A 26,668-nucleotide genomic window follows, 5' to 3' on the forward strand; every position below is an offset into this window, starting at 1 on the left:
TTCGTTTCGGTCTCGGCGGTGAGTACGGCGGGTGGGCGATGCTCCTATACTCCTCCTCTCTGGATAACACTACACTGCTAAACAGGGAGGAGACCCGAGAGCAGCCTGCCATGCTATTGGCCGCTCAGCTATGTGCGCTTCCAACGTGAGATGAGCTAAGGGTGGAAGTCGGCCCCACAGCCTGCTGGGGAAGTCTGCCTGGTAAGTGAGCACAAAAATATATTTCTTAGCGGGTAAAAACATTTTTAAAGGCAGGGATGGGGTTAGGGATAGATTGGCAATAGGCAGGGACATAAATTTTTTTTGTTACATGGTGGGAGCTACTCTTTAAGGACCAGGCCAATTTTATTTTTGTGTTTTTTGTTTTTTCCTCCTCGCCTTCTAAAATTTATAATTTTTATATTTTCATTTACAGACCCATATAAGGGCTTGTTTTTTGCATGACCAATTTTACTTTGTAATGACACCTCTCATTTTTCTATAAAATGTACAGTGAACCCCCCAAGATTTTTTTTAACCCCTTAAGGACCAAGGACGTACCGGTACGTCCTTGGTCCTGCTCTCCCGATATACAGCGGGCCCGGCGTCATAGTGAAGCCGGGACCCGCCTCTAATAGCGCGCAGCGCCGATCGCGGCGCCGCGCGCTATTAACCCTTTAGTCGAGCGCTCAGAGCTGAGCCGCGCGGCTAAAAGTGAAAGTGAAAGTTGCCGGCTAGCTCAGTCTGGCTGTTCGGGATAGCCGCGGCTAATCGCGGCATCCCGAACAGCTGACAGGACAGCGGGAGGGCCCCTACCTGCCTCCTCGCTGTCCGATCGCCGAATGACTGCTCAGTGCCTGAGATCCAGGCATGAGCAGTCATGCGGCAAAATCGTTGATCACTGGTTTCTTATGAGAAACCAGTGATCAACATAGAAGATCAGTGTGTGCAGTGTTATAGGTCCCTATGGGACCTATAACACTGCAAAAAAAAAGGTGAAAAAAAAAGTGAATAAAGATCATTTAACCCCTCCCCTATTAAAAGTTTGAATCACCCCCCTTTTCCAATAAAAAAAAAAACCACAGTGTAAATAAAAATAAACATATATGGTATCACCGCGTGCGGAAATGTCCGAATTATAAAAATATATAATTAATTAAACCGCTCGGTCAATGGCGTGCGTGCAAAAAAATTCCAAAGTCCAAAATAGTGCATTTTTGGTCACTTTTTATATAATTTAAAAATGAATAAAAAGTCCTATCAATAAGTCCTATCAATGCAAAAATGGTACCGTTAAAAACTTCAGATCACGGCGCAAAAAATTAGCCCTCATACCGCCCCATACACGGAAAAATAAAAAAGTTATAGGGGTCAGAAGATGACAATTTTAAACGTATTAATTTTCCTGCATGTAGTTACGATTTTTTCCAAAAGTCCGACAAAATCAAACCTATATAAGTAGGGTATCATTTTAATCGTATGGACCTACAGAATAAATATCAGGTGTCATTTTTACCGAAAAATGTACTGCGTAGAAACGGAAGCCCCCAAAAGTTACAAAACTGCGGGTTTTTTTTCAATTTTGTCGCACAATGATTTTTTTTTTCCGTTTCACTGTAAATTTTTGGGCAAAATGACTGACGTCATTACAAAGTAGAATTGGTGGCGCAAAAAATAAGCCATCATATGGATTTTTAGGTGCAAAATTTAAAGAGTTATGATTTTTTAAAGGCAAGGAGCAAAAAACGAAAATGCAAAAACGGAAAACCCCCCGGTCCATAAGGGGTTAAGGGAGGAAAATCATAATTCTGCAAACTTTGGAGGGATTCGTTTTCACGTTGTACACTTTCCAAAAAAAAAAAATGTTTTTTTTCTGTGGCCCAATACAATTAAAATGATACCCATGGTTACATACTTTTCTATTATTGTACCGCAAAAAAAATCTCAAACTTTTTGTAAATACCGTATTTATCGGCGTATAACACGCACTTTTTAGGCTAAAATTTTTGGCCTAAAGTCCATGTGCGTGTTATACGCCGATACAGCCCCAGGAAAGGCAGGGGGAGAGAGGCCGTCGCTGCCCGCTTCTCTCCCCCTGCCTTTCCTGGGGTCTAGAGCCCTGCTGCCGGCCCTTCTCTCCCCCTTGCTATCGGCGCCGCTGCCCGTTCTGTCCCCCTGACTATCGGTGCCGGCGCCCCATTGCCGGCGCCGATAGCCAGGGGGAGAGAAGCGGCGCCGACAGCCAGGGGGAGAGAAAGGGCAGCGGCACCCATTGCCGGCGCCGCTGCCCCGTTGCCTCCCCCCATCCCCGGTGGCATAATTACCTGGGTCGGGTCCGTGCTGCTGTAGGCCTCCGGCGTGCGTCCCCGGCATCGTTGCTATGCGCTGCACGGCGCAGCGCATGACGTCAGTGCGCCGCGCCGTGCATAGCAACGACGCAGGGGACGCACGCCGGAGGCCTGCAGCAGCGCGGACCCGACCCAGGTAATTATGACACCGGGGATGGGGGGAGGCAACGGGGCAGCGGCGCCGGCAATGGGTGCCGCTGCCCCTTCTCTCCCCCTGGCTGTCGGCGCCGCTTCTCTCCCCCTGGCTATCGGCGCCGGCACCGATAGTCAGGGGGACAGAACGGGCAACGGCGCCGATAGCCAGGGGGTGAGAAGGGCCGGCAGCAGGGCTCTAGACCCCAGGAAAGGCAGGGGGAGAGAAGCGGGCAGCGACGGCCTCTCTCCCCCTGCCTTTCCTGGGGGTGTATGGGGGTATACACGCGCACACACGCACCCTCATTTTACCATGGATATTTGGGTAAAAAACTTTTTTTACCCAAATATCCTTGGTAAAATGAGGGTGCGTGTTATAGGCCGGTGCGTGGTATACCCCGATAAATACGGTAATTAGTATGTTTAAAACCGCCCTATTTTGACCACCTATAACTTTTTCATTTTTCCATATATCGGGCGGTATGAGGGCTCATTTTTTACGCCATGACCTTTACCTTTTTTTTAAACCACATTCGCTTATATAAAACTTTTCAAATCACTTTTTATTAAAAAAAATTAAAATACAATGTGACAAAAAAGCAGCAATATTGGACTTTTTATTTATATTTTTTACGTTTACGCCGTTCACCATACGGTATCGTCAACATAATATTTTGATAGTTCGGACATTTACGCACGCGGCAATACCAAATATCTTTATTAATTTTTTTTTTACGCTTTCTGGGGGTAAAATGGAAAAAAGGGACAATTTTTATTGGTGGAGGGAATTCTTCATTTTTCTTTTCACATTTTTTTTACTTTTGTTTTACACTTATGTTCCCATAGGGGACTATCTATAGCAAGTGATTGATTGCTAATACTGTTCAGTGCTATGCATAGGGCATAGCACTGATCAGTCTTATTGGCTATTTTCTGCTCTGGTCTACTCGATCCCAATACGATCATCTATTTAAAGGGGTACTTCGGTGGACAACTTTTTTTTTTTTTTTAAATCAACTGATGCCGGAAAGTTAAACAGTTTTGTAAATTACTTCTATTAAAAAGTCTTAATCCTTCCAGTACTTATTAGCGACTGTATACTACTGAGGAAATTCTTTTCTTTTTGGATTTCTTTTCTGTCACAACCACAGCACTCTCTGCTAACACCTCTGTCCATTTCAGGAACTGTCCAGAGCAGGAGAAAATCCTCATAACAAACATATGCTGCTCTGGACAGTTCCTAAAATGGACAGAGGTGTCAGCAGAGAGCACTGTGGTCGTGACAGAAAAGAAATAAAAAAATAAATGAATTTCCTCTGTAGTATTCAGTAATAAGTACTGGAAGGATTAAGATTTTTTAATAGAAGTAATTTACAAATCTTAAATAATATTTTAACCACACCTCAAGGTTATACACAATGAATAAAAATTACGGACAGTTTGATTGATATGAATGCAAAAATTGTTTATTACACAATATTATTCACAATATAAAAACAATTAAAATAATTTAATAAAACACAAAAGTATATAGCACTGATAATATCTGCCATTTGGGCCACAATGGCTAAAAAAAATCAGAACACTAATAGTGTTTGCTTTAGCACTTGTAATCTGATTGTTCAGAAAAAGTCCACTAGTCCGGCAATTGGATGTCAGGAAATTAAAGGGGTTATCCAGCATAAGGTAATTTTAGTACGTACCTGACAGACAGTAATGGACATGCTTAGGAAGGATCTGCACTTGTCTTGGGCTAAATGGCTATGCTGTGAAATTACAATTACACTGTGGCTAGCTTTCTGTGAACTTGTATTTCCTGTTTTCAGTTTTCTTGTTTGCCTACAAATCCCATGATAGCATTTTCCTCCTTCCCACACATCAGCTACCCCACCCATTGAAACATAAATGAGCTGCAGACCTGTGGTTTTCAATCAGGGTGCCTCCAGCTGTTGCAGTACTTGCAGATTGCTCTCTCCACCCATTGAAGCAGACAGGTTCCCTGTCATCAGCTGACTAGTGAGTCAGGTCTCGACCGCATTGCAAGCTGGGAAAAATCCGAGACAGCTGTCATTTTGGATGCTGTTAAAAATAAATATTGGGAAGAAAATCACATAACAATTGTGAGAAAACCATCACACACAGGTAAAGACACTATATTATGAACTACACTAACTTTACAGCCCCTTTAGCATAGTCAAATAAAGAAAATTCCTGGAATACCCCTTTAATGTGTATGAGAAATCTCCAAAAAATATTAAAAAAATAAAGCTATAGTATGCTACCCACAGTTTGTCTGCAATGGTTATATTGTCATTTGCTCACCGTGTCTCCAGCCGCTGTTGTAGTTGCGGCACTTGTAGTTGCTGTATGAAGCTCACAGAAATGGTGGGAGCGTATACTCCGGCAGGAGGCTCCAATGAATAAGGATCTAAGTTGTAACAGTCCTCCTCTCAGGCATGACTTGATTGGAGAGGTTGATCGCGATCAAGTCATGCAGCAGACAGCATACCCAGTGTTGTGGAGATACAGGTGCAGTAAGTGGGTCTCATGGGTTTCTTTATGCCGGCTTTTATTGCGATAATATGCAGATTAGAAGTGCATCTTATAAAGTGCTATATCTGGATAATAAGAGTGCCTAGACGCATTTCAGGGTACTTGGATCAACCCCTTCCTCAGTAGGCAAAAGGTATAAAAGACAGCAGTAAAGACTCTTTTTATATGGTCAATCCACATGTGTTTCTCGTTAGAACAAGGTAGATTGAACCTGTGGAATGGACTCAAAGCACACAAAAACGATTTATCAGATACACGGATCTTGATGGGAACAGGATTCTTTTGATACCAATAACATATAAATAAATTGCTATGTATACTTTATTCTAAAAAAAATTGTGGCAACTGACAAATATTATATCCTCCAAAATTGTAACCTTTGTGTGTAGAGGAAAAGTTATTAATTATGGACCCATAAATAGGATCTGCTAGCATAACGCTGCCGGGCCCTATGCTGTATTCACACACATTTCAGTAAATTGTCATGAGATGGCGTAAGTTGTGGTCTGATTCGTTACTTATACGAACATAGTGAAACATATTGGATATGGTGTGTTGAGAGAGTGTGTGTTGCGAGTGATGAAACAATTGTTCATTGTGAACCTGTGTACACGATCCACCAGCGTAACGCTGTCGGGCCCTATACACCTATTCACATATATGCCAGTGAATGAGCGTAACATGGAAAAATCGTGGTCTGAATTACTACTTGAAAAAGGTGAAAGTGATATGTGAAATGGAGAAGTGTTGCGACTAGTGAAAGTAACTAAATTGTTACAACAAAAATTGTGTTTGTATTAGGAAGATCAACAATGTGAATGTGAATAGAATAATATATGTAAAGAATGTAACGAATAATGCTGACAATAGTGAAAGGCAAGAATTGTATGAAAACAGAAAATAAATGTGTTAGATATATTAGATAAAAAATGAAAAATGTAAAATGAAATGAAATCAAATGAAATTTATGAAATACCATAAAAAATAAAAATAATAATAAAAATAAATGTAAATAATAATAACAATAAAAAATAAAATGAGAAATGGAAATGAAAATAAATATGAAATATAATTAAATATCAAAATAAAACAAAAAGATGTAAATGAAAATAAATATAAATAAATGTAAATATAGATATGAAATAAAAATAAGATGGAGAATGTGAAATAAAATAAATAAAATATGATGGAATAAAAGTGGAAATAATGAGAATAAAAGATGTTGATGTGAAAATGTGAAATCAATTCTGTTGTGGTGGGGAATGAGTGGGATTAATGTGACCGTTTTGGTGATGGATGAATGTATTAGGATCTAAAATAGTGATGTGAAATAGGGGTTATGTGTGGATAAATGTCTAAAAATAAAAATAGAAATAAATATGAATAATAATAAATATAAAAAAAAGAACATAAAGTACATACAATCAGACCAAATATATATATTGGTTAAAGGGTACCTCTCATCAAATACACTTTTGATATATTTTAGATTAATGAATGTTGAATAACTTTCCAATAGCATGTTAATGAAAAATATGCTTCTTTCTATTGTATTTTTCCTGATCAGTCCTGTCAGCAAGCATTTCTGACTCATGCTGGAGTCCTAAACACTCAGAGCTGCCAGCCTGCTTTGTTCACAGCCAAACAGGCTGTGAACAAAGCAGGCTGGCAGCTCTGAGTGTTCTCCTTTGTGAACAAAGCAGACTGGCAGCTCGTAGTGTTTAGGACTCCAGCATGAGTCTGAAATGCTTGCTGCCAGGACTGGTAGGGAGACCCCTAGTGGTCATTTCTTCAAAGTGGAAACTTAAATAGAAAGAAGCATATTTTTTAATAACATGCAGTTGTAAAGTTATTCTGCAGACATTAATCTATAATATATCAAAAGTTTTTTTGAGGAGAGGTACCCTTTAACAATTCTTGTAGATAATATAGAGGTCTGTTAGGAGATCGTTCCCCGGTGGCAGATAATAAAACTAATGTCGGGTAACGATCCCAAAAAAGACCTCTCAAAGAAATCCAATTAATTCAAAGCTGGAATTTAGCCCCTTGGGCTCCATTGTATCAAATTCATATATTTTTTTGCTTTCAGCCTTTGACATCTTCATCATGTAACTCCCACCTCACCAGTCTTTTTTATTAGCTGGAAACCTACACATTTCAAACTAGATGGATCCTTTTTATGCATTTAAAAAAAATGTAAGGATAGTGGATGTTTTTGTTTCCCCTTCTTAATGTTATTGATATGTTCCGCTATCCTGGCCTTCTTTCCTAATTTACAAATCTGTTTAACTTTCTGGCACCAGTTGATTTAAAAAAAATAAAAAAACCGGAATACCCCTTTAACTTATACAACTGTTATCCATGCCTTAAAGGGTTTATCCAGTGGAATAAGTTATTTTCTTATTGTTCCCAGGATGAATCCAAAAATAACAAACACTTTTAACTCTCCTTCCACTGCTCCATCGTAGCTCCGGTGTTGGGGCGCCTCGTCCATGGCCAGTGACTCTGCTTTCCCCCAAACTGCAGAGTGTAGCGCCTACAGCTGAGGAAACTGACAGTGCCGCTCGCCAGTCATTGGCCAAGGCAGGACAGCGATGCAGTCTGTGATGTCACCTCTGGGGACAATAAGAAATTAACGAATTCCACTGGATAACCGCTTTACTATAGACTTCATAGTAGGGGAGTCCTGTGGAAATTTTTATGGATATTTTAATGTTCTGCTCTGTTGCCCTATGTATGACTGCCCCTTATATGTTGTCCATAACTGGTCTATTAATGTGTAAATATTAATGGCGTTGTCCGCTTTTTGTTTTTCTTTGTTTTGTACAGAAGAGTAAATCCTACATTTTTCTAATATACCTGTATTTAAAATTCTTTGCACATGCCATTCTTTTTCCAGTACATTAGGCCCCAGTCTAGAAAAAAAAATGGAATAACCCACAGAATAACAAAATAGTCTATACATGGCATCGGTCATGTGACCCACCGCACACACACACACGTCCAATCACAGCTTAGCTTTCATATATTAACTAGCTCTGGTAAAATGAAAGCTGATTTGTGATTGGTTGTTATGGGCAAACAGCTTGGAATTCAGATAGGTTAATAAATTTGAGCCAATATCTACGGCAGCATCTCCGCATCATGCCTGTCCGTGTCTGTTTATGCTCTTTTTTCACTGCAACTTTATTAGCAACAGGACAAGACTAGCAAGAGGCAGTTGTTGTTTTTTATGTATTAACTTTACTAACAAGATTATTTTAGTTAGAGGCAGCAGAGGTATAAAGGAAAATATACACACAGTGAAGAAGTTGCTGGATATACCGTAATTATTATTATTAGTCCATCATTATTTCTACTCAGCCCATGGATGTCATGTAACCAGTCATGAAGGGGTCACATGAAGTGTTTGTGTGTGGTGGAGGGTCCATATAACTGACCCCATTGTAGATAGATATGTGTAGTAGTCACTCAGCTCACCTGACATATCCCCATTCAGTAACTCAGCTGCTGTATTCATGGGGGTGTATGGACATGTAGCTTGGAGGACTGTCTAGGTATGAAAGACTTCACAAAGTAGGAGGTAAGTCTAATGCCCATACAGATTATAAAAACAGTAATCCTTTATTTAGACATGAAAACGGTTAAAACTATGGCTAGGGATCCTGCCAATATGTTTTTAACTCTATGACCCTGATTTATTAGGATGTATGAGAGAAAAACTGCAGAGATTTTCCCACGACAACTAATCACAGCTCCGCTTTCACTTTACATGAGCTTGTTAAGATAGGAAAGCTGAGCTCTGATTGGTTGTTATGTTCAAAATCTCTCCAGTTTTTCTTATACATCAGCTATGAGTGTCTACGAGTGCAAGCAGAAGTAGTAAAAGGATCAGATCACTAAAGGTAAAAAGTACATTTGTTTGTGATTATTTTAGCCATAGGAAATGAAAGTAGTCACGTGCATAGCTTGAGACTAAATTCTAACCCACACAGCTTTTTATCTCCTGGTTATTTTTTGTGTTTTAATGCAGATAACATGGAAGATCAACTCAAGGCTTCCTTTGGGGCAAAACATATGGACAATAAGCTTCTGCAGAGCTTCACAATCCCTAAGAAAAAACGAAGTTTTGACAAATGTTAGTATTCAGGATTTTACATATCATTTCATCATAACTCTTAAGCCCATATGGTAGCAGGGGTGCAGAAAGATTGTAGTCTGTAACCATGGAGTTGTATAGATTTACACTGGAACTGTAGATCTGCTGGCTGAGTTTGTAGGGGTATAATATGGTCTGTTATAAGTATATATTCAAATGCAGCAGATTTGTTGCTGAAGTTTCTGCAACTGTAAATCTGTTCCATTCATAAAAATGGGGATTTGTTGGAGAGCACATGGATTTCTGGAAGTCCCATTCTGTGACAGATGTTTTGCGTATGAATATACTTCATAGGTTCTTAGGCCCCATTCACTTCATGTTTTTGGGTTGTAACTAGGGATGCACCGAAAGGGAAATTTTGGACAGAAACCGAAAATGTAGGCTGTGATTGGCGGAAAACCGAAAAAGCATTGCCCGCCCCCTTTTTTACATAAAGTTCTTGTTACATTTTATTATTTTTTTGGCGTGTGATGTGACCAAAATAAGCAATTTTTGCGGGTTTTTTTTTCCGCGTTTACACCTTTCACAGTGCAGGACCAGAAACATGATAACTTAATAATTGGGACAATTACGCATGTGACAATACCAAAATTATGTTTATTTTTCATATTTTTTATATGGAAAATGGGAAAAGGAGGCTGATTTAAACTTTTAATATGGAAGGGTTTAATGGATGTTTTTTAAACCCCCACGCATGTTGGCTACTAGCGGCGGCCCCCCGCTACAAGAATTATAAGGGGGCTGCCGGGTATGGTCGATGACGGACATGTCCGTCATTTCAGGGATATGTCAGCTGCTGATTGCAGAAGCCATCTCCCGTTTAGGACACGGACCCAGCCCGTGGGCCCACGTCATGTCCTCACCCAACCCATGACGTACATGTATGTCATGGGTCGGGAAGGGGTTAAGCCATGCCCCTCAGAAATTTTCGGCGGAAAATTCACTCAGCTGAAAATGCCGAAAGGGTGCATCCCTAGTTGTAATCCATATATACAGTACAGACCAAAAGTTTGGACACACCTTCTCATTCAAAGTTTTCTTTATTTTCATGACTATGAAAATTGTAGATTGGAATGTGGAATTATATACATAACAAAAAAGTTTAAAACATTTGAAAATATGTAATATTCTAGGTTCTTCAAAGTAACCACCTTTTGCTTTGATTACTGCTTTGCACGCTCTTTGCATTCTCTTGTTGAGCTTCAAGACGTAGTCACCTGAAATGGTTTTCACTTCACCGGTGTGCTGGTGTGGAGGAGAAGGTGTGATGGTGTGGGGGTGCTTTGCTGGTGACACTGTTGGGGATTTATTCAAAATTGAAGGCATGCTGAACCAGCATGTCTACCACAGCATCTTGCAGCGGCATGCTATTCCATCCGGTTTGCATTTAGTTGGACCGTCATTTATTTTTCAACAGGACAATGACCCCAAACACACCTCCAGGCCGTGTAAGGGCTATTTGACCAAGAAGGAGAGTGATGGGGTGCTGTGCCAGATGACCTGGCCTCCACAGTCACCGGACCTGAACCCAATCGCGATGGTATGGGTTGAGCTGGACCACAGGGTGAAGGCAAAAGGGCCAACAAGTGCTAAGCATCTCTGGGAACTCCTTCAAGACTGTTGGAAGACCATTTCAGGTGACTACTTCTTGAAGCTCATCAAGAGAATGAGTATGCAAAGCTGTAATCAAAGCAAAAGGTGGCTACTTTGAAGAACCTAGAATATGACATATTTTCAAACTTTTTTGTTATGTATATAATTCCACATGTGTTAATTCATAGTTTTGATGCCTTCAGTGTGAATCTACAATTTTCATAATCGTGAAAATAAAGAAGACTTTGAATGAGAAGGTGTGTCCAAACTTTTGGTCTGTACTGTATGTATAGATAAGGTGATAAAGTAAACTAGTAGACTGTGTTTGGTTTATTAAAGTCAATAGGTATGCAGTGGTATCCGCCAGAATACAATTATGTCAGTATACCAGCAACATGAAGCCTGAAAATGTAACCTGAAAGGGGCCTTTGGTGAGCTTTTTTAGGGGGAGATTTATCAAAAACTGTCCAGAGCAGAAGTTTCTGAGTTGCCCATAGCAACCAATCAGATTGCCTTCATTTTTCAGAGGCCTTTTCAAAAATGAAAGAAGCGATCTGATTGGTTGCTATGGGCAACTCAGCAACTTTTCCTCTGGACAGGTTTTGATAAATCTCTCCATTAGTATTTTAGCTCTCCACCAGAAAACCTGTCTTATTAGAGCCACGTATTGGAGGTAGCACCTGTAAGTAAACAACCCAGATTTACTGAAAAACTGTCTAATTCAGGGTGTCTAATTAGAATCAGGGCGATCGTGAGGTGGCACCAGTGCCACCTCACCCCTGCTGGCCATGGCTGTTCGGGGCCGTCAGAGACGGCCCCGATCAGCCAGTAATTCCGGGTCACTGGAGACCCGATTGACCCGGAATCCGCCGCAGATCGCTGGGCTGAATTGTACAGCGGTCTGCTGCCATCGCCGACATTGGGGGTCATCATGACCCCTCTGGGCGATATGCCGCTATGCCTGCTGAACGATTTCAGCAGGCATCGGGCACCGGCTCCCCTCCGGCTAGTGGCGGGGGGCCGGGATTTGACAGGACGTACTCAAACGTCCTGAGTCCTTAAGGATTCGGAAAAGGGGCCATTTGAGTACGTCCTGCGTCCTTAAGGGGTTAAGCCACCCACCTTTTGCCGGATGCTGCTGAATGTCTCTAAAACTTATAAATTTGCAGTACTGCATGTAAAGCAGTTTTTAGGTGCAAGTTGTGTTAGAATTCTGGCATAATGTCAATAAGTAAATCTGGCCTAGTTTCTGACCCATTAAAGAGCCTTGAAACGTGGGCTAAACCAGAACGCCTCCAAAAGCAGGAGACACCTATTTATTTGTACTTGTCAAAAGTTATAAAATTTTCTCAGCTAAAATTGTCCCAATAAATAATGTCTAGAAAACAGATTTAATTTATTTAATTTAACTTACTAAAGGAGAACTTAAAAGTTAACTTATCTCCTATTAACAGGATAGGGGAGAAGTATCTAATCTGGGGGGGTCCCGCTGGGACTCCCCTCAATCACCCGCGGCTCTCTACCGCTAGATGGCATACGCTCCATTCATTTCTATGGGAGCGCCGATGATGCCTGAGTGCTGTACTTGGGTCTTTTCGCAGCTCCCTCGGAAAAGAATGGAGCAAGTGCTACTGTGGATAGGGGAGAAGTTCATTTTTGCCAAAGTTCTCTCCTTTAATCTTTTGCCTGAGACAAAAAAAAAATGCCTTGTTTTGCCTGGAGCAACCAATTACAGCTAAATTGTACTAGAAAAAAGAAGGTTAAGCTGTAATTGGTTGCTATGAGCATATCAGACATGTGTTGCTCTTGTTTCAAGATAGAGTGTACCCCTTAAAGGGGTTATCCCCCATGAGGTGATTTTAGTATGTACCTGGCAGACAGTAATGGACATGATTAGGAAGGATCTGCGCTTGTCTTGGGGCTAAATGGCTGTGTTGTGAGTGTCACGATGCCGGCTGGCAGGAGGTGGATCCTCTGTGCCAGAGAGGGATTGGCGTGGACCGTGCTAGTGGACCGGTTCTAAGTCACTACTGGTTTTCACCAGAGCCCGCCGCAAAGCGGGATGGTCTTGCTGCGGCGGTAGTGACCAGGTCGTATCCACTAGCAACGGCTCAACCTCTCTGGCTGCTGAAGATAGGCGCGGTACAAGGGAGTAGACAGAAGCAAGGTTGGACGTAGCAGAAGGTCGGGGCAGGCAGCAAGGATCGTAGTCAGGGGCAACGGCAGAAGGTCTGGAACACAGGCTAGGAACACACAAGGGAACGCTTTCACTGGCACAATGGCAACAAGATCCGGCGAGGGAGTGAAGGGGAAGTGAGGTATAAATAGGGAGTGCACAGGTGAAGACACTAATTGGAACCACTGCGCCAATCAGCGGCGCAGTGGCCCTTTAAATCGCAGAGACCCGGCGCGCGCGCGCCCTAGGGAGCGGGGCCGCGCGCGCCGGGACAGGACAGACGGAGAGCGAGTCAGGTACGGGAGCCGGGATGCGCATTGCGAGCGGGCGCCACCCGCATCGCGAATCGCATCCCGGCTGGAGACGGTATCGCAGCGCAACGGGTCAGTGGAGCTGCCCGGAGCGCTGCGGTAGCGAGAGTGAAGCGAGCGCTCCGGGGAGGAGCGGGGACCCGGAGCGCTCGGCGTAACAGTACCCCCCCCCTTGGGTCTCCCCCTCTTCTTAGAGCCTGGGAACCTGAGGAGCAGACTTTTGTCTAGGATGTTATCCTCAGGTTACCAGGATCTCTCTTCAGGTCCACAGCCCTCCCAATCCACCAAAAAGAACCTTTTTCCTCTGACCGTCTTGGAGGCCAGTATCTCTTTCACTGAGAAGACGTCAGAAGAACCGGAGACAGGAGTGGGAGAAACTAACTTGGGAGAGAAACGGTTGATGATGAGTGGTTTAAGAAGAGAGACATGAAAGGCATTAGGAATACGAAGAGAAGGAGGAAGAAGAAGTTTGTAAGAGACAGGATTAATTTGGCACAAGACTTTGAAAGGACCAAGATAGCGTGGTCCCAGTTTGTAACTGGGGACACGAAAGCGGACATATTTAGCGGAGAGCCATACCTTGTCTCCGGGAGCAAAAATGGGGGGAGCTCTTCTTTTCATATCGGCAAACTTTTTCATGCGAGATGAAGCCTGTAAAAGAGAATTTTGGGTCTCTTTCCATATGGTGGAAAGATCACGAGTCACTTCATCTACAGCGGGCAAACCAGAGGGCAAGGGAGTAGGGAGGGGGGGAAGAGGGTGACGGCCGTACACCACGAAAAATGGGGATTTGGAGGAAGATTCAGAGACTCTGAAGTTATACGAGAATTCGGCCCATGGTAGAAGATCTGCCCAGTCATCCTGGCGGGAGGAAACAAAATGGCGTAAATAATCACCCAGGACCTGGTTAATTCTTTCCACTTGCCCATTGGATTGAGGGTGATATGCAGAGGAAAAGTTTAATTTAATCTTGAGTTGTTTACAGAGAGCCCTCCAGAATTTTGACACGAATTGGACGCCTCTATCCGAGACAATCTGCGTGGGCAAGCCGTGAAGACGAAAAATGTGTACAAAAAATTGTTTTGCCAACTGAGGCGCTGAAGGAAGACCAGGAAGAGGGATGAAATGTGCCATCTTGGAGAATCGATCAACGACCACCCAAACAACAGTGTTGCCACGGGATGGAGGTAAGTCTGTAATAAAGTCCATACCAATCAGAGACCAAGGCTGTTCGGGGACAGGCAGAGGATGAAGAAGGCCAGCGGGCTTCTGGCGAGGAGTCTTATCCCGGGCACAGACAGTGCAGGCTCGCACAAAATCCACAACATCCGTCTCCAGAGTCGGCCACCAATAGAAACGAGAGATGAGTTGCACGGATTTCTTGATACCCGCATGACCTGCGAGATGGGAGGAGTGACCCCATTTGAGGATTCCGAGGCGTTGGCGTGGAGAAACGAAGGTCTTCCCTGGAGGAGTTTGCCTGATGGAGGCTGGAGAAGTGGAGATCAGGCAGTCAGGGGGAATGATGTGTTGCGGAGAGAGCTCTACTTCCGAGGCATCCGAGGAACGAGAGAGAGCATCGGCCCTAATGTTCTTATCGGCAGGCCGAAAGTGAATTTCAAAATTAAATTGGGCAAAGAACAGAGACCACCTGGCCTGGCGAGGATTCAGCCGTTGGGCAGACTGGAGATAGGAGAGGTTCTTGTGATCGGTGTAAATAATAACGGGAAATCTTGATCCCTCCAACAGATGCCTCCATTCCTCAAGTGCTAATTTAATGGCTAGAAGCTCTCGGTCCCCGATGGAGTAGTTCCTCTCAGCCGGAGAGAAGGTCCTAGAAAAAAAACCACAAGTAACAGCATGCCCGGAAGAATTTTTTTGTAGAAGGACCGCTCCAGCTCCTACAGAGGAGGCATCAACCTCCAATAGGAAGGGTTTAGATGGGTCAGGTCTGGAGAGTACGGGAGCCGAAGAAAAGGCAGACTTGAGCTGTTTAAAGGCGTCTTCCGCTTGAGGAGGCCATGACTTAGGATTGGCATTCTTTTTGGTTAAAGCCACAATAGGAGCCACAATGGTGGAAAAACGTGGAATAAATTGTCTGTAATAATTGGCGAACCCCAAAAAACGTTGGATAGCACGGAGTCCGGAGGGGCGTGGCCAATCTAAGACGGCAGAGAGTTTATCTGGATCCATTTGTAGTCCCTGGCCAGAGACCAAGTATCCTAGGAAAGGAAGAGATTGACATTCAAACAGACATTTCTCCATTTTGGCATAAAGTTGATTGTCACGAAGTCTCTGAAGAACCATGCGGACATGCTGGCGGTGTTCTTCTAAGTTGGCAGAAAAAATCAGGATATCGTCCAGATATACAACAACACAGGAATATAAGAGATCACGAAAAATTTCATTAACAAAGTCTTGGAAGACGGCAGGGGCGTTGCACAGGCCAAAGGGCATGACCAGATACTCAAAGTGTCCATCTCTAGTGTTAAATGCCGTTTTCCATTCATCCCCCTCTCTGATGCGGATGAGATTATAGGCACCTCTTAAGTCCAGTTTGGTAAAGATGTGGGCACCTTGGAGGCGATCAAAGAGTTCAGAGATGAGAGGTAGGGGATAGCGGTTTTTTACAGTGATTTTATTAAGACCGCGGTAGTCAATGCAAGGACGTAGGGAGCCATCTTTTTTGGACACAAAGAAAAATCCGGCTCCGGCAGGAGAGGAGGATTTGCGGATAAAGCCCTTCTTTAAATTTTCCTGGATATACTCAGACATAGCAAGAGTCTCTGGGACAGAGAGAGGATAAATTCTGCCCCGGGGTGGAGTAGTGCCCGGGAGGAGGTCAATAGGACAGTCATAAGGCCTGTGAGGAGGTAAAGTCTCAGCTTGTTTTTTGCAAAAAACATCCGCAAAGTCCATATAGGCCTTAGGGAGACCGGTTACAGGGGAAACCACAGGGTCACGGCAAGGAGTACTGGGAACCGGTTTAAGACAGTCCTTGGAACAAGAGGGGCCCCAACTCTTGATCTCCCCAGTGGACCAATCCAGGGTTGGGGAATGGTGTTGAAGCCAGGGTAGTCCAAGGAGAATTTCGGAAGTGCAATTGGAGAGGACCAAAAACTCAATTTTTTCGTGGTGAGGTCCAATGCACATTAGGAGGGGTTCCGTGCGGTAACGCACGGCACAGTCCAATCTTTCATTGTTAACGCAATTGATGTAGAGAGGTCTGGCGAGACTGGTCACTGGGATGTTGAACCTGTTGATGAGAGAGGCCAAAATAAAGTTTCCTGCAGATCCGGAGTCCAAGAAGGCCTTAGTGGAGAAGGAGAAGGTAGAGGCAGATATCCGCACAGGCACAGTAAGACGTGGAGAAGCGGAGTTGACTTCAAGGACTGTTTCACCTTTGTGCGGAGTCAGCGTACGTCTTTCCAGGCGGGGAGGACGGATAGGACAATCCTTCAGGAAGTGTTCGGTACTGGCACAGTACAGGCAGAGATTCTCCATGCGGCGTCGTGTCCTCTCTTGAGGTGTCAGGCGAGACCGGTCAACTTGCATAGCCTCCACGGCGGGAGGCACAGGAACGGATTGCAGAGGACCAGAGGAGAGAGGAGCCGGGGAGAAAAAACGCCTCGAGCGAACAAAGTCCATATCCTGGCGGAGCTCCTGACGCCTTTCGGAAAAACGCATGTCAATGCGAGTGGCAAGATGAATGAGTTCATGTAGATTAGCAGGGATTTCTCGTGCGGCCAGAACATCTTTAATGTTGCTGGATAGGCCTTTTTTAAAGGTCGCGCAGAGGGCCTCATTATTCCAGGATAGTTCTGAAGCAAGAGTACGGAATTGTACGGCGTACTCGCCAACGGAAGAATTACCCTGGACCAGGTTCAACAGGGCAGTCTCAGCAGAAGAGGCTCGGGCAGGTTCCTCAAAGACACTACGAAATTCCGAGAAGAAGGAGTGTACAGAGGCAGTGACAGGGTCATTGCGGTCCCAGAGCGGTGTGGCCCATGACAGAGCTTTTCCAGACAGAAGGCTGACTACGAAAGCCACCTTAGACCTTTCAGTAGGAAACTGGTCCGACATCATCTCCAAGTGCAGGGAACATTGTGAAAGAAAGCCACGGCAAAACTTAGAGTCCCCATCAAATTTATCCGGCAAGGATAGTCGTAGGCCTGAAGCGGCCACTTGCTGCGGAGGAGGTGCAGGAGCTGGCGGAGGAGATGATTGCTGAAGCTGTGGTAGTAGCTGCTGTAGCATCACGGTCAGTTGAGACAGCTCGTGGCCTTGTTGCGCTATCTGTTGTGAGTGCTGGGCGACCACCGTAGTGAGGTCAGCGACATCTGGCAGAGGTACTTCAGCGGGATCCATGGCCGGATCTACTGTCACGATGCCGGCTGGCAGGAGGTGGATCCTCTGTGCCAGAGAGGGATTGGCGTGGACCGTGCTAGTGGACCGGTTCTAAGTCACTACTGGTTTTCACCAGAGCCCGCCGCAAAGCGGGATGGTCTTGCTGCGGCGGTAGTGACCAGGTCGTATCCACTAGCAACGGCTCAACCTCTCTGGCTGCTGAAGATAGGCGCGGTACAAGGGAGTAGACAGAAGCAAGGTCGGACGTAGCAGAAGGTCGGGGCAGGCAGCAAGGATCGTAGTCAGGGGCAACGGCAGAAGGTCTGGAACACAGGCTAGGAACACACAAGGGAACACTTTCACTGGCACAATGGCAACAAGATCCGGCGAGGGAGTGAAGGGGAAGTGAGGTATAAATAGGGAGTGCACAGGTGAAGACACTAATTGGAACCACTGCGCCAATCAGCGGCGCAGTGGCCCTTTAAATCGCAGAGACCCGGCGCGCGCGCGCCCTAGGGAGCGGGGCCGCGCGCGCCGGGACAGGACAGACGGAGAGCGAGTCAGGTACGGGAGCCGGGATGCGCATTGCGAGCGGGCGCCACCCGCATCGCGAATCGCATCCCGGCTGGAGACGGTATCGCAGCGCACCGGGTCAGTGGAGCTGCCCGGAGCGCTGCGGTAGCGAGAGTGAAGCGAGCGCTCCGGGGAGGAGCGGGGACCCGGAGCGCTCGGCGTAACAGTGAGATTACCATAACACTGTGGCCAGCTTTTTGTGAACTTGTATTTCCTGTTTGACTTTTCTTTTTTTTTAACTACAAATCCCATAATTCCATTTTCCTCCCTCCCACACATCAGCCACCCCACCCATTGAAACATAAATGAGCTGCATCCACTCAAAGACCTGTGGTTTTCAATCAGGGTGCCTACAGCTGTTGCATTAGTTGCAGATTGATCCCTCCACCCATTGAAGCAGACAGGCTCCCTGTCATCAGCTGACTAGTGACTCAGGTCTCGGCCGCATTGCATGCTGGGAAAAATCCGAGACAACAGTCACTTTGTATGCTGGTAAAAATAAATATTGGAGTTAAAATCACATAAGAATTGTGAGAAAACCGTCACACACAGGTACAGACACTATATGAGGAACTACACTAACTTTACAGCCCCTGTACCATAGTCAAATAAAAAAGATTCCTGGAATACCCCTTTAATCAAGCACCTTATTTGAAATATGTTGTGATGCCATATTTCTTTTAGAAAAAAAGGCTGGAAACATGGGTTAAAACCATAATCAAATTCACAGGATAGGGGATAAGTAGTTGATTGTGGGGGGTCCGACCGCTGGGACCGCTGTCAGTGAGGAGCGCATATCGTCTATCGGTAGACTGCACACGCTCCATTCCTTTCTATGGGAGCACCGATAGACTATATGCACTCCTCACTGACAGCGGTCGGACCCCCCACAATCAACTACTTATCCCTTATCCTGTGTATTTGATTATGGGAGATCCCATCAGGGGAAAGCTTGACTGCTTATAAAGGAACCATGGGTGAGTCTTCAGTTGATTGTAGATAAAATATTCTTCATCCACCACATCTGAAAGTACAGTATCCTTATAGTTCACTGTATCCTTATAGTTCACTGTATCCTTATAGTTCACTGATAAATTGTTGTGTATACTGTAGTATCCTGATTTAAAACATATAGCTAAAAATCTATTCATAAGCATGTTATGTTGTATTTGGTAAATTTGTTCTAATTCTTCTTTTCATTTTATTTCAGTTTGTTTGCTAAATTGTTCACCACACAGGAGGGAGTTTAGTGAAATCTTGGACACCTTAAATAAGGGAAGACTTAATGTGGCCTCTGAGTTGAACTCTTCATGGACATTTTCAAAAATTAAAATTGTCATCAATGACCATTTAACTGAAAAGTTTTTTGAAAAGAGGTAAAGAGTTTTGTAAAAGTTTTTCCATAAGATTCCATAAGAAATCTGCTGCTTTTAGGCAGGGAAACTGGAAATATGATTAAGTGACCGCACAAACAGATGAATACCAGTTTATTATTCATGGATTTCTCTTAAAAATTCTAATTGCTTTTAGATTAGATTATTGCTGCTTTTCAGTTATGTCTTTTGGGTCTAGTCACACGTACTGTATCTGCTGCGGATTTGATGCTCCGGACCAGTTCGGATTTAATTCTATGTTCCACTATTTATTTTGGATTGATTTAACAGTATGAAATCTGCAGGGAGCAAACAGCTGTGCAATGCGATATGGGTCTCAGCAAGTTATGTTGTGGCCTTGTGCTAAAATAGAAAAAGATCAAATTTTCCCCATCAATTTGCACTCAATACCCCACAATGAGAATGTGAAAACAATTTTTTTTAATGTTTTCAATATATTAACCCCTTAAAGGGTAACTCTCGTTAATACAAATTTTTGCTATTGCACTCCTTATGGTAAATAAAATATATTTCTAATATACTTGGTTTTTAAAAATTAAGTTTTCTATGTTTTATTTGTGTTTAAAAAAACCTCAAGAGCACATTTTTCCCCACCTTATACACAGACTTAGGACCGAAGTCCAAACACAGAAAGTGCAGCCTGGAGTGCTGAGGGAGGGGTGTCTCCAGCCTCATCCAATCATAGCTCCTCTCACACTTAACTGCCATATGCTGTTGGTTGGACACACCCCCTCACACTCCAGGCTGCACTTCCTGTGTTTAGGCTTCGGTCCAAAGTCTGTGTATGAGATGGGGGGGACAATGTACTCTTGAGCTTTTATAAACATAAAACATAGAGAACTTCATTTTTTTTTTTAACAAAGTATATTAGAAATATTTTTTATTTAACCTTAAGGAGTGCAATAGCAAAAGTTAGTTTTAATGAGAGTTAATATTTAAGGACCAAGTAAATTTTCACCTTAAAGGGGTATTCCAGTGGAATTAGTTTTTTTTTTTTTTTAATGAACTGATGCCAGAAAGTTAAACAGATTTGTAAATTACTTCTATTAAAAAATCTTAATCCATCCAGTATTTATTAGCAGCTGTATGCTACAGAAGAAATGTTTTTCTTTTTGAATTTTTTTTCTGTCTTTCCACAGTGCTCTCTGCTGACACCTCTGTCCGTGTCAGAGACTGACTAGAGCAGGATAGGTTTGCTCTAGGGATTTTCTCCTGCTCTGGACAGATCCTGACACTGCTGCACTGCGCGGGTTAATCAGCTGGACTCCTGGTGTGTCTGGCGGGACACCACTTCTGCCTGTCACCCTGGGACCCAATCTGACTATTCCGCACAATCGGGTGAACGGGATTGGTGGGCTTGCGGCAGGATCGGCGGTGCACGGAGTGCCAGCATGCCCTGACAGTCTGGGCCACTAAACAGTTAGTGGTCTCTAAACTGGTCCTCCAGATGTTGCAAAACTACAACTCCCAGCATGCCCAGACTGTCTGGATATGCTGGGAGTTGTAGTTTTGCAACACCTGGAGGACCACAGTTTGGAGACCACTATGTAGTGGTCTCTAAACTGTTGCATCCATATGTTGGTAAACTACAACTCCCATTATGCCCATACAGCCAACGTCTGTCTGGGCATGCTGGGAGTTGCAGTTTTGCAACACCTGGAGGGCCACACTTTGGTGACCACTGGTCTGCTGACTGCCCCTAGCTTTTTATGGGGTTCCTTTTTTGTTATTGCACTTTTTTGGGGGGCATATGCGGTCCGTGCCACCAGCGACTGTTCTGCACTCTGTGGCCAGACTGTACCCCATGTGCAGACTGGGCTGATTGCTGATCAGTGATTTTTTTCTGATCAGCACTTTTTTGGGGTACAGGGATTTTTTTGTTGTTGTTGGGGGAAGTCTGTGGTCTGGCCACACAGCGCAGGACAGTCGCTGTTGGCACAGACCACAAACACCCACAAAAAAAGCGCAAAAAAAAAAACCTGCACCCAAAAAACAGTAACAATTCACTGATCAGCAATCAGCACAGTCTGCACACGGGGTGCGGTCTTGCCACACAGCGCAGAATAGTCGCTGGTGGCACGGACCCCAAATGCTCCCCAAAAAGTGCAAAAAAACTAAACTTGCACCACAAAAAAAGCCTACAGTAAACATAAAAAACACAACATTGCACAACATTACACTACACATTGAAATAAAGTGAAAACACTTACACCCCTCCATAAAATATAAATACCCCAAAGGTGTTTCGGTGTCTGAGGCATACGCCGTGGGCCAATGAGGGAGAGGAGAAAGACCCCACATTTCTTCCTCCTCCCCCTTGTCATCATCCAGTGATGATAAGCCCCCAGAAGGCGGTGCCGCAGGGCAATGCCAGTAGAGGTCCCCATACTAGTGACCCTGTTCCCTATACAATTCCCCGTCTCCCCATTTAGGTGATGCCGCCTGGACCCCAGTCCAAATGGTTATGAGCCACTGATTTCGGGGTTTGTTGGCTGCCCAGGAATCCAAAGTGACTCCACAGTCCTCACTGAAATGGACTTTATGTTTTTTTTCTCAGTGAGGACTTTGTCAATTTTGTGGCGGCTCAAACAAACTTTTGCGGCCCAGCACCCTCATACTTTCTTGTGCACACGGCAGAATCCCAATCCTGGAGTCCGCAGTAAGCATAGAGATGTCTATTCTTTATGCGGAGTCCACACAGAAATGCATTGCTGCCTATGAGACAGTGCACTTCCCAGCACTTATAGCGCCGGCATGTTCTGCCAGTGCTCTGCTGTCGGTGGAAATTTTCTGTGCGGTCATTCCACCATCTGAACATGGCCTCAGCCGCCCTTATGCAAATCACAAATTTAGGCCTCAAATGCGCATGGCGCTCTCTCACTCCAGAGCCCTGTTGTATTTCAAGGCAACAGTTTAGGGCCACATATGGGGTATTTCTGTACTCGGGAGAAATTGGGTTACAAATTTTGGGGGCTTATTTTCCTTTTACCACTTCTGAAAAATAAAAAACTGGGGCTACACCAGCATGTTCGTTTAAAAAAAATAAATAAAAAAAGTCTCCCAAAATAAGTAACATAATTTCTCCCGAGTACGGAAATACCTGATATGTGGACAACAAGGCTCAGGAGTGAGGGAGCACTATGTACATTTGAGGCCTAAATTGGGGATTTGCACAGGGGTGGCTGATCATACCAGAGGTTTTGACATAAACGCTAAAAAAAAAAACACCCACATGTGACCCCAGTTTGAAAACTACATCCCTCACGGAATGTAATATGGGGTACAGTGAGCATTTACACCCCACAGGTGTTTGACAGATTTTTGGAACAGTGGTCCGTGAAAATGAAAAATGTAATTTTTCATCTGCACTGCCCACTGTTCCAAAAATCTGTCAAATGCCAGTGGTGTTTAAATGCTCACTGTACCCCATATTACATTCAGTGAGGGGTGTAGTTTCCAAAATGGGGTCACATGTGGGGGGGGGGGGGGTGGGGTCCACTGTTCTGGCAGCAAGGGGGCTTTGTAAACGCCCATGGCCCACTACTTATATTCCAACCAAATTCTCTCTCCAAAAGCCCAATGACACTCCTGCGCCCTGTTGTGCGTCCACATGGCACTTTACATCCACATATGAGGTATTTCCATACTCAGAAGAAATGGAGTTAAAAATTTTGGGGGTCTTTTTATCCTATTACCCCTTGTGAAAATGAAAAATGTGGGTTAACACCAGCATTTTAGTGAACAAAATCGAATTTTTCATTTTCACGTACAACTTTAATGAAAATTTGTCAAACACCTGTTGAGTGTTAAGGCTCACTGCACCCCTTGTTACATTCCTTGAGGAGTGTAGTTTCACAAATAGTGTGCCATGTGGGGTGTTTTTTTTGCTGTTCTGGCACCATGGGGGCTTCCTTATTGCAATATGCCCCCTAAAAACCATTTCAGCAAAATTCTCTCTCCAAAAGCCAAATTTTGCTCCTTCTATTCTGAGCATTGTAGTAACATCCACATGTCAGGTATTTCCATACTCAGAAGAGATGGGGTTGCAAATTTCAGGGGGCTTTATCTCCTATTATATAGTAAAGTTGATAAATCATCTGTAAACCAATGTATATTGGTTATAAATAGAAAAATAGAAAAGAAAAAGAGATGGAAAAGGGGTGATCCTGATATATAAATAAATATTTATTAGAATGTTCACAATTATGTTGATTAATCACTGATATTCGCTGTCCCTACAGGGCCCTAGCATGGGACATAGAAGTCAGCGAAAATAAAAATTAATAAAATTACATTCATAAAAACTTGCATCTATATGAATAGATCTATGATATATAATATAGTCAATAATGCGCTATTCGATAACAGAGTTCTGTATTTTTTTCAATAGCTGGAAAGTTCCGATAGCTAGGTAGTGACAAGATGTAGCAATCTTTGTAGTTCCAATGGCTAAGTAGTAACAGAGTTCAGCAAAGTTCAGATGTACCAATCTTAATATATGATGAAATAACAGTCATTGGTGGTACAGTGTTATAAACTGTAGCAAGTTATTACTTCAGATCACTTGATGTAATGAATGGATACGAGGCCTGATGCACAGCACCACTCACCGCTCCTGAGTATATTAACTATAACTATATTTCTACAGAGGAAAATGCCCAAGGCATTGAAACGCGTCTAGAATCTAGCCATAGACTTGCATATACCTAAATTCATCTGAATTCATCTTCAATATAGCGTTATTAAACGATCTTATTGCAACTGCTGGAAGTCCCTAGTTTCAGGACCACGCTGCACTACGCGCGCACAGCGCTCAGTTCACACGAGGCACGCCGCACCTACTCTCACCGCTGCCACTACATCGCCACTGCTGCTACTACATTGCCACTTTTTTCTATCACTGCTGTCTCCCCGGACCAACTCACGATCCACGGCACACCTGAAAGGCCGGTGCCACCCGTGCCAGCCGAGGACCAAAGGAGAAGGAGATCCGCACGGCTAGCAGAGACACCGGGCATCGCCGGAGACTGACAACTCCACACCAGCCCGTCCAGCCAGGTACCTAGACGGCGTCAGGAGCGGTGAGTGGTGCTGTGCATCAGGCCTCGTATCCATTCATTACATCAAGTGATCTGAAGTAATAACTTGCTACAGTTTATAACACTGTACCACCAATGACTGTTATTTCATCATATATTAAGATTGGTACATCTGAACTTTGCTGAACTCTGTTACTACTTAGCCATTGGAACTACAAAGATTGCTACATTTTGTCACTACCTAGCTATCGGAACTTTCCAGCTATTGAAAAAAATACAGAACTCTGTTATTGAATAGCGCATTATTGACTATATTATATATCATAGATCTATTCATATAGATGCAAGTTTTTATTAATGTAATTTTATTTATTTTTATTTTCGCTGATATCTATGTCCCATGCTAGGGCCCTGCAGGGACAGCGAATATCAGTGATTAATCAACATAATTGTGAACATTCTAATAAATATTTATTTATATATCAGGATCACCCCTTTTCCATCTCTTTTTCTTTTCTATTTTTCTATTTATATCCAATATACCTTGAGGACTGGCTTACAGTTGATTTATCAACTTTACTATATAACACGTGTTAGACCTCTGGGTGAAGGTAACACCAGTTCACCTCGGGTATATCTCTTAATTGCTAAGTGAGCTACACAGATTCAAACTTTTTCTCCTATTACCCCTCGTGAAAATGAAAAATTTTCACGTCCAACTTCAACGAAAATTCATCAAATACCTGTGGGTTGTCAGGGCTCTCTGTACCCCTTGATATATTTTCCCAAGTAGTTTGCCATGTGTTTTTTTTTTTTTTGCTGTTCTGGCACCATGGGGGCTTCCTAAATGCGACATGCCCACCAAAAACCATTTCAGCAAAATTCTCTCTCGAAAATCCGAACGTTGCTCTTTCCCTTCTGAGCGCTGTAGTGCACCCACAGAGCGCTTTACATCCACATATGAGGTATTTCCATACTCGAGAGAAATTGGGTTACAAATTTTGGGTGGATTTTTCTCCTTATACCCCTTGTAAAAATGAATAAAATTGGGCTACAAGATCATGTTACTGCAAAAAAGTCAGATTTTGAGTTATCTCTTCCATTTTGCTGCTATTCCTGTGTAACACTTAAATGGTTAACAAACTCTGGATGTCAATTTGAATACTTTGATGGGTGCAGTTTCTATAATGGAGTCATTTATGGGGGATTTCTCACAGAAAGGCCCCTCAAATCTACTTCAAACTGAAATGGCCCCTGAAAAATAAAGATTTAGAATTTTTCGAGAAAATTTTGAAAAATGGCTGCTAAACTTTGAAGCCCTCTGATGTCTTCAAAAAGTAACATGTCAACTTTATAATGCCAACATAAAGTAGACATATTGTATATGTGAATAAATATATAATTGATTTGGAATGTCTATTTTTCCTTACAAGCAGAGAGTTTCAAAGTTAGAAAAATGCAAAATTTTCTACATTTTCATGAAATCTTGAAATTTTTCACCAAGAAATTATGCAAGTATCGACGGAAATTTACCACCAACATAAAGTAAAATATGTCACGAAAAAACAATCTCTGAATCAAATTCAGAATTAAAAGCAACTCAAAGTTATTAACGCATAAAGTGAAGGTGGTCAGGTTTGCAAAAAATGGCTGTGTCCTTAAAGGGGTACTCCGGTGGAAACCTTTTTTTTTTTTTTTATCAGCTGGTGCCAGAAAGTTAATCAGATTTGTAAATTAAATTTAAACATTAACCAGCCCCTCAAGACTAGTACCAGTTGCGTGATTCATAGATGAACAATATAAATAGTAAATACCTTGATCGTGCTTCAATTACAAGATACAAATTTTGAAAAAAATAATAAATTTTTTAAAAATACAAAATAGTATATTTTAACCTCATAGCACAGGGCCCTTGTGCAGAGGACAATCGGATATAATAGTTAAAACATAAAATCAAATTAAGAACAAACACCGATAACTAAAAATGAAGAAATAATTATGAAATTGAATGCCACTTCCGGTAATCCGGCAACTGGTAGTCCAGAAATGATCTAAAGTCCCGTA

At 43.2% G+C, this 26,668-nt stretch overlaps 1 protein-coding gene across 13 annotated transcripts in view; it reads left to right on the forward strand.

The window, feature by feature from the left end:
• Positions 1-26,668, forward strand: part of TEX15 (testis expressed 15, meiosis and synapsis associated) — a 153,999-nt gene that overhangs the window by 40,129 nt on the left and 87,202 nt on the right. For 8 of the 13 annotated variants that reach the window (XM_056569449.1, XM_056569452.1, XM_056569459.1 and 5 more), the window contains 2 exons: positions 9,046-9,150; positions 19,382-19,547. In XM_056569449.1, the coding sequence (XP_056425424.1) occupies positions 9,051-9,150; positions 19,382-19,547 (266 nt within the window). In that variant the 5' untranslated portion in view covers positions 9,046-9,050. Of the gene's footprint in view, positions 1-8,511; positions 8,596-9,045; positions 9,151-19,381; positions 19,548-26,668 lie in introns of all 13 variants that reach the window. The other 5 variants (XM_056569470.1, XM_056569483.1, XM_056569493.1 and 2 more) reach the window with 1 other exon arrangement.

This window comes from Hyla sarda, chromosome 1 (assembly GCF_029499605.1).
Source record: "Hyla sarda isolate aHylSar1 chromosome 1, aHylSar1.hap1, whole genome shotgun sequence".
Taxonomy (NCBI): Eukaryota; Metazoa; Chordata; class Amphibia; order Anura; family Hylidae; genus Hyla; species Hyla sarda.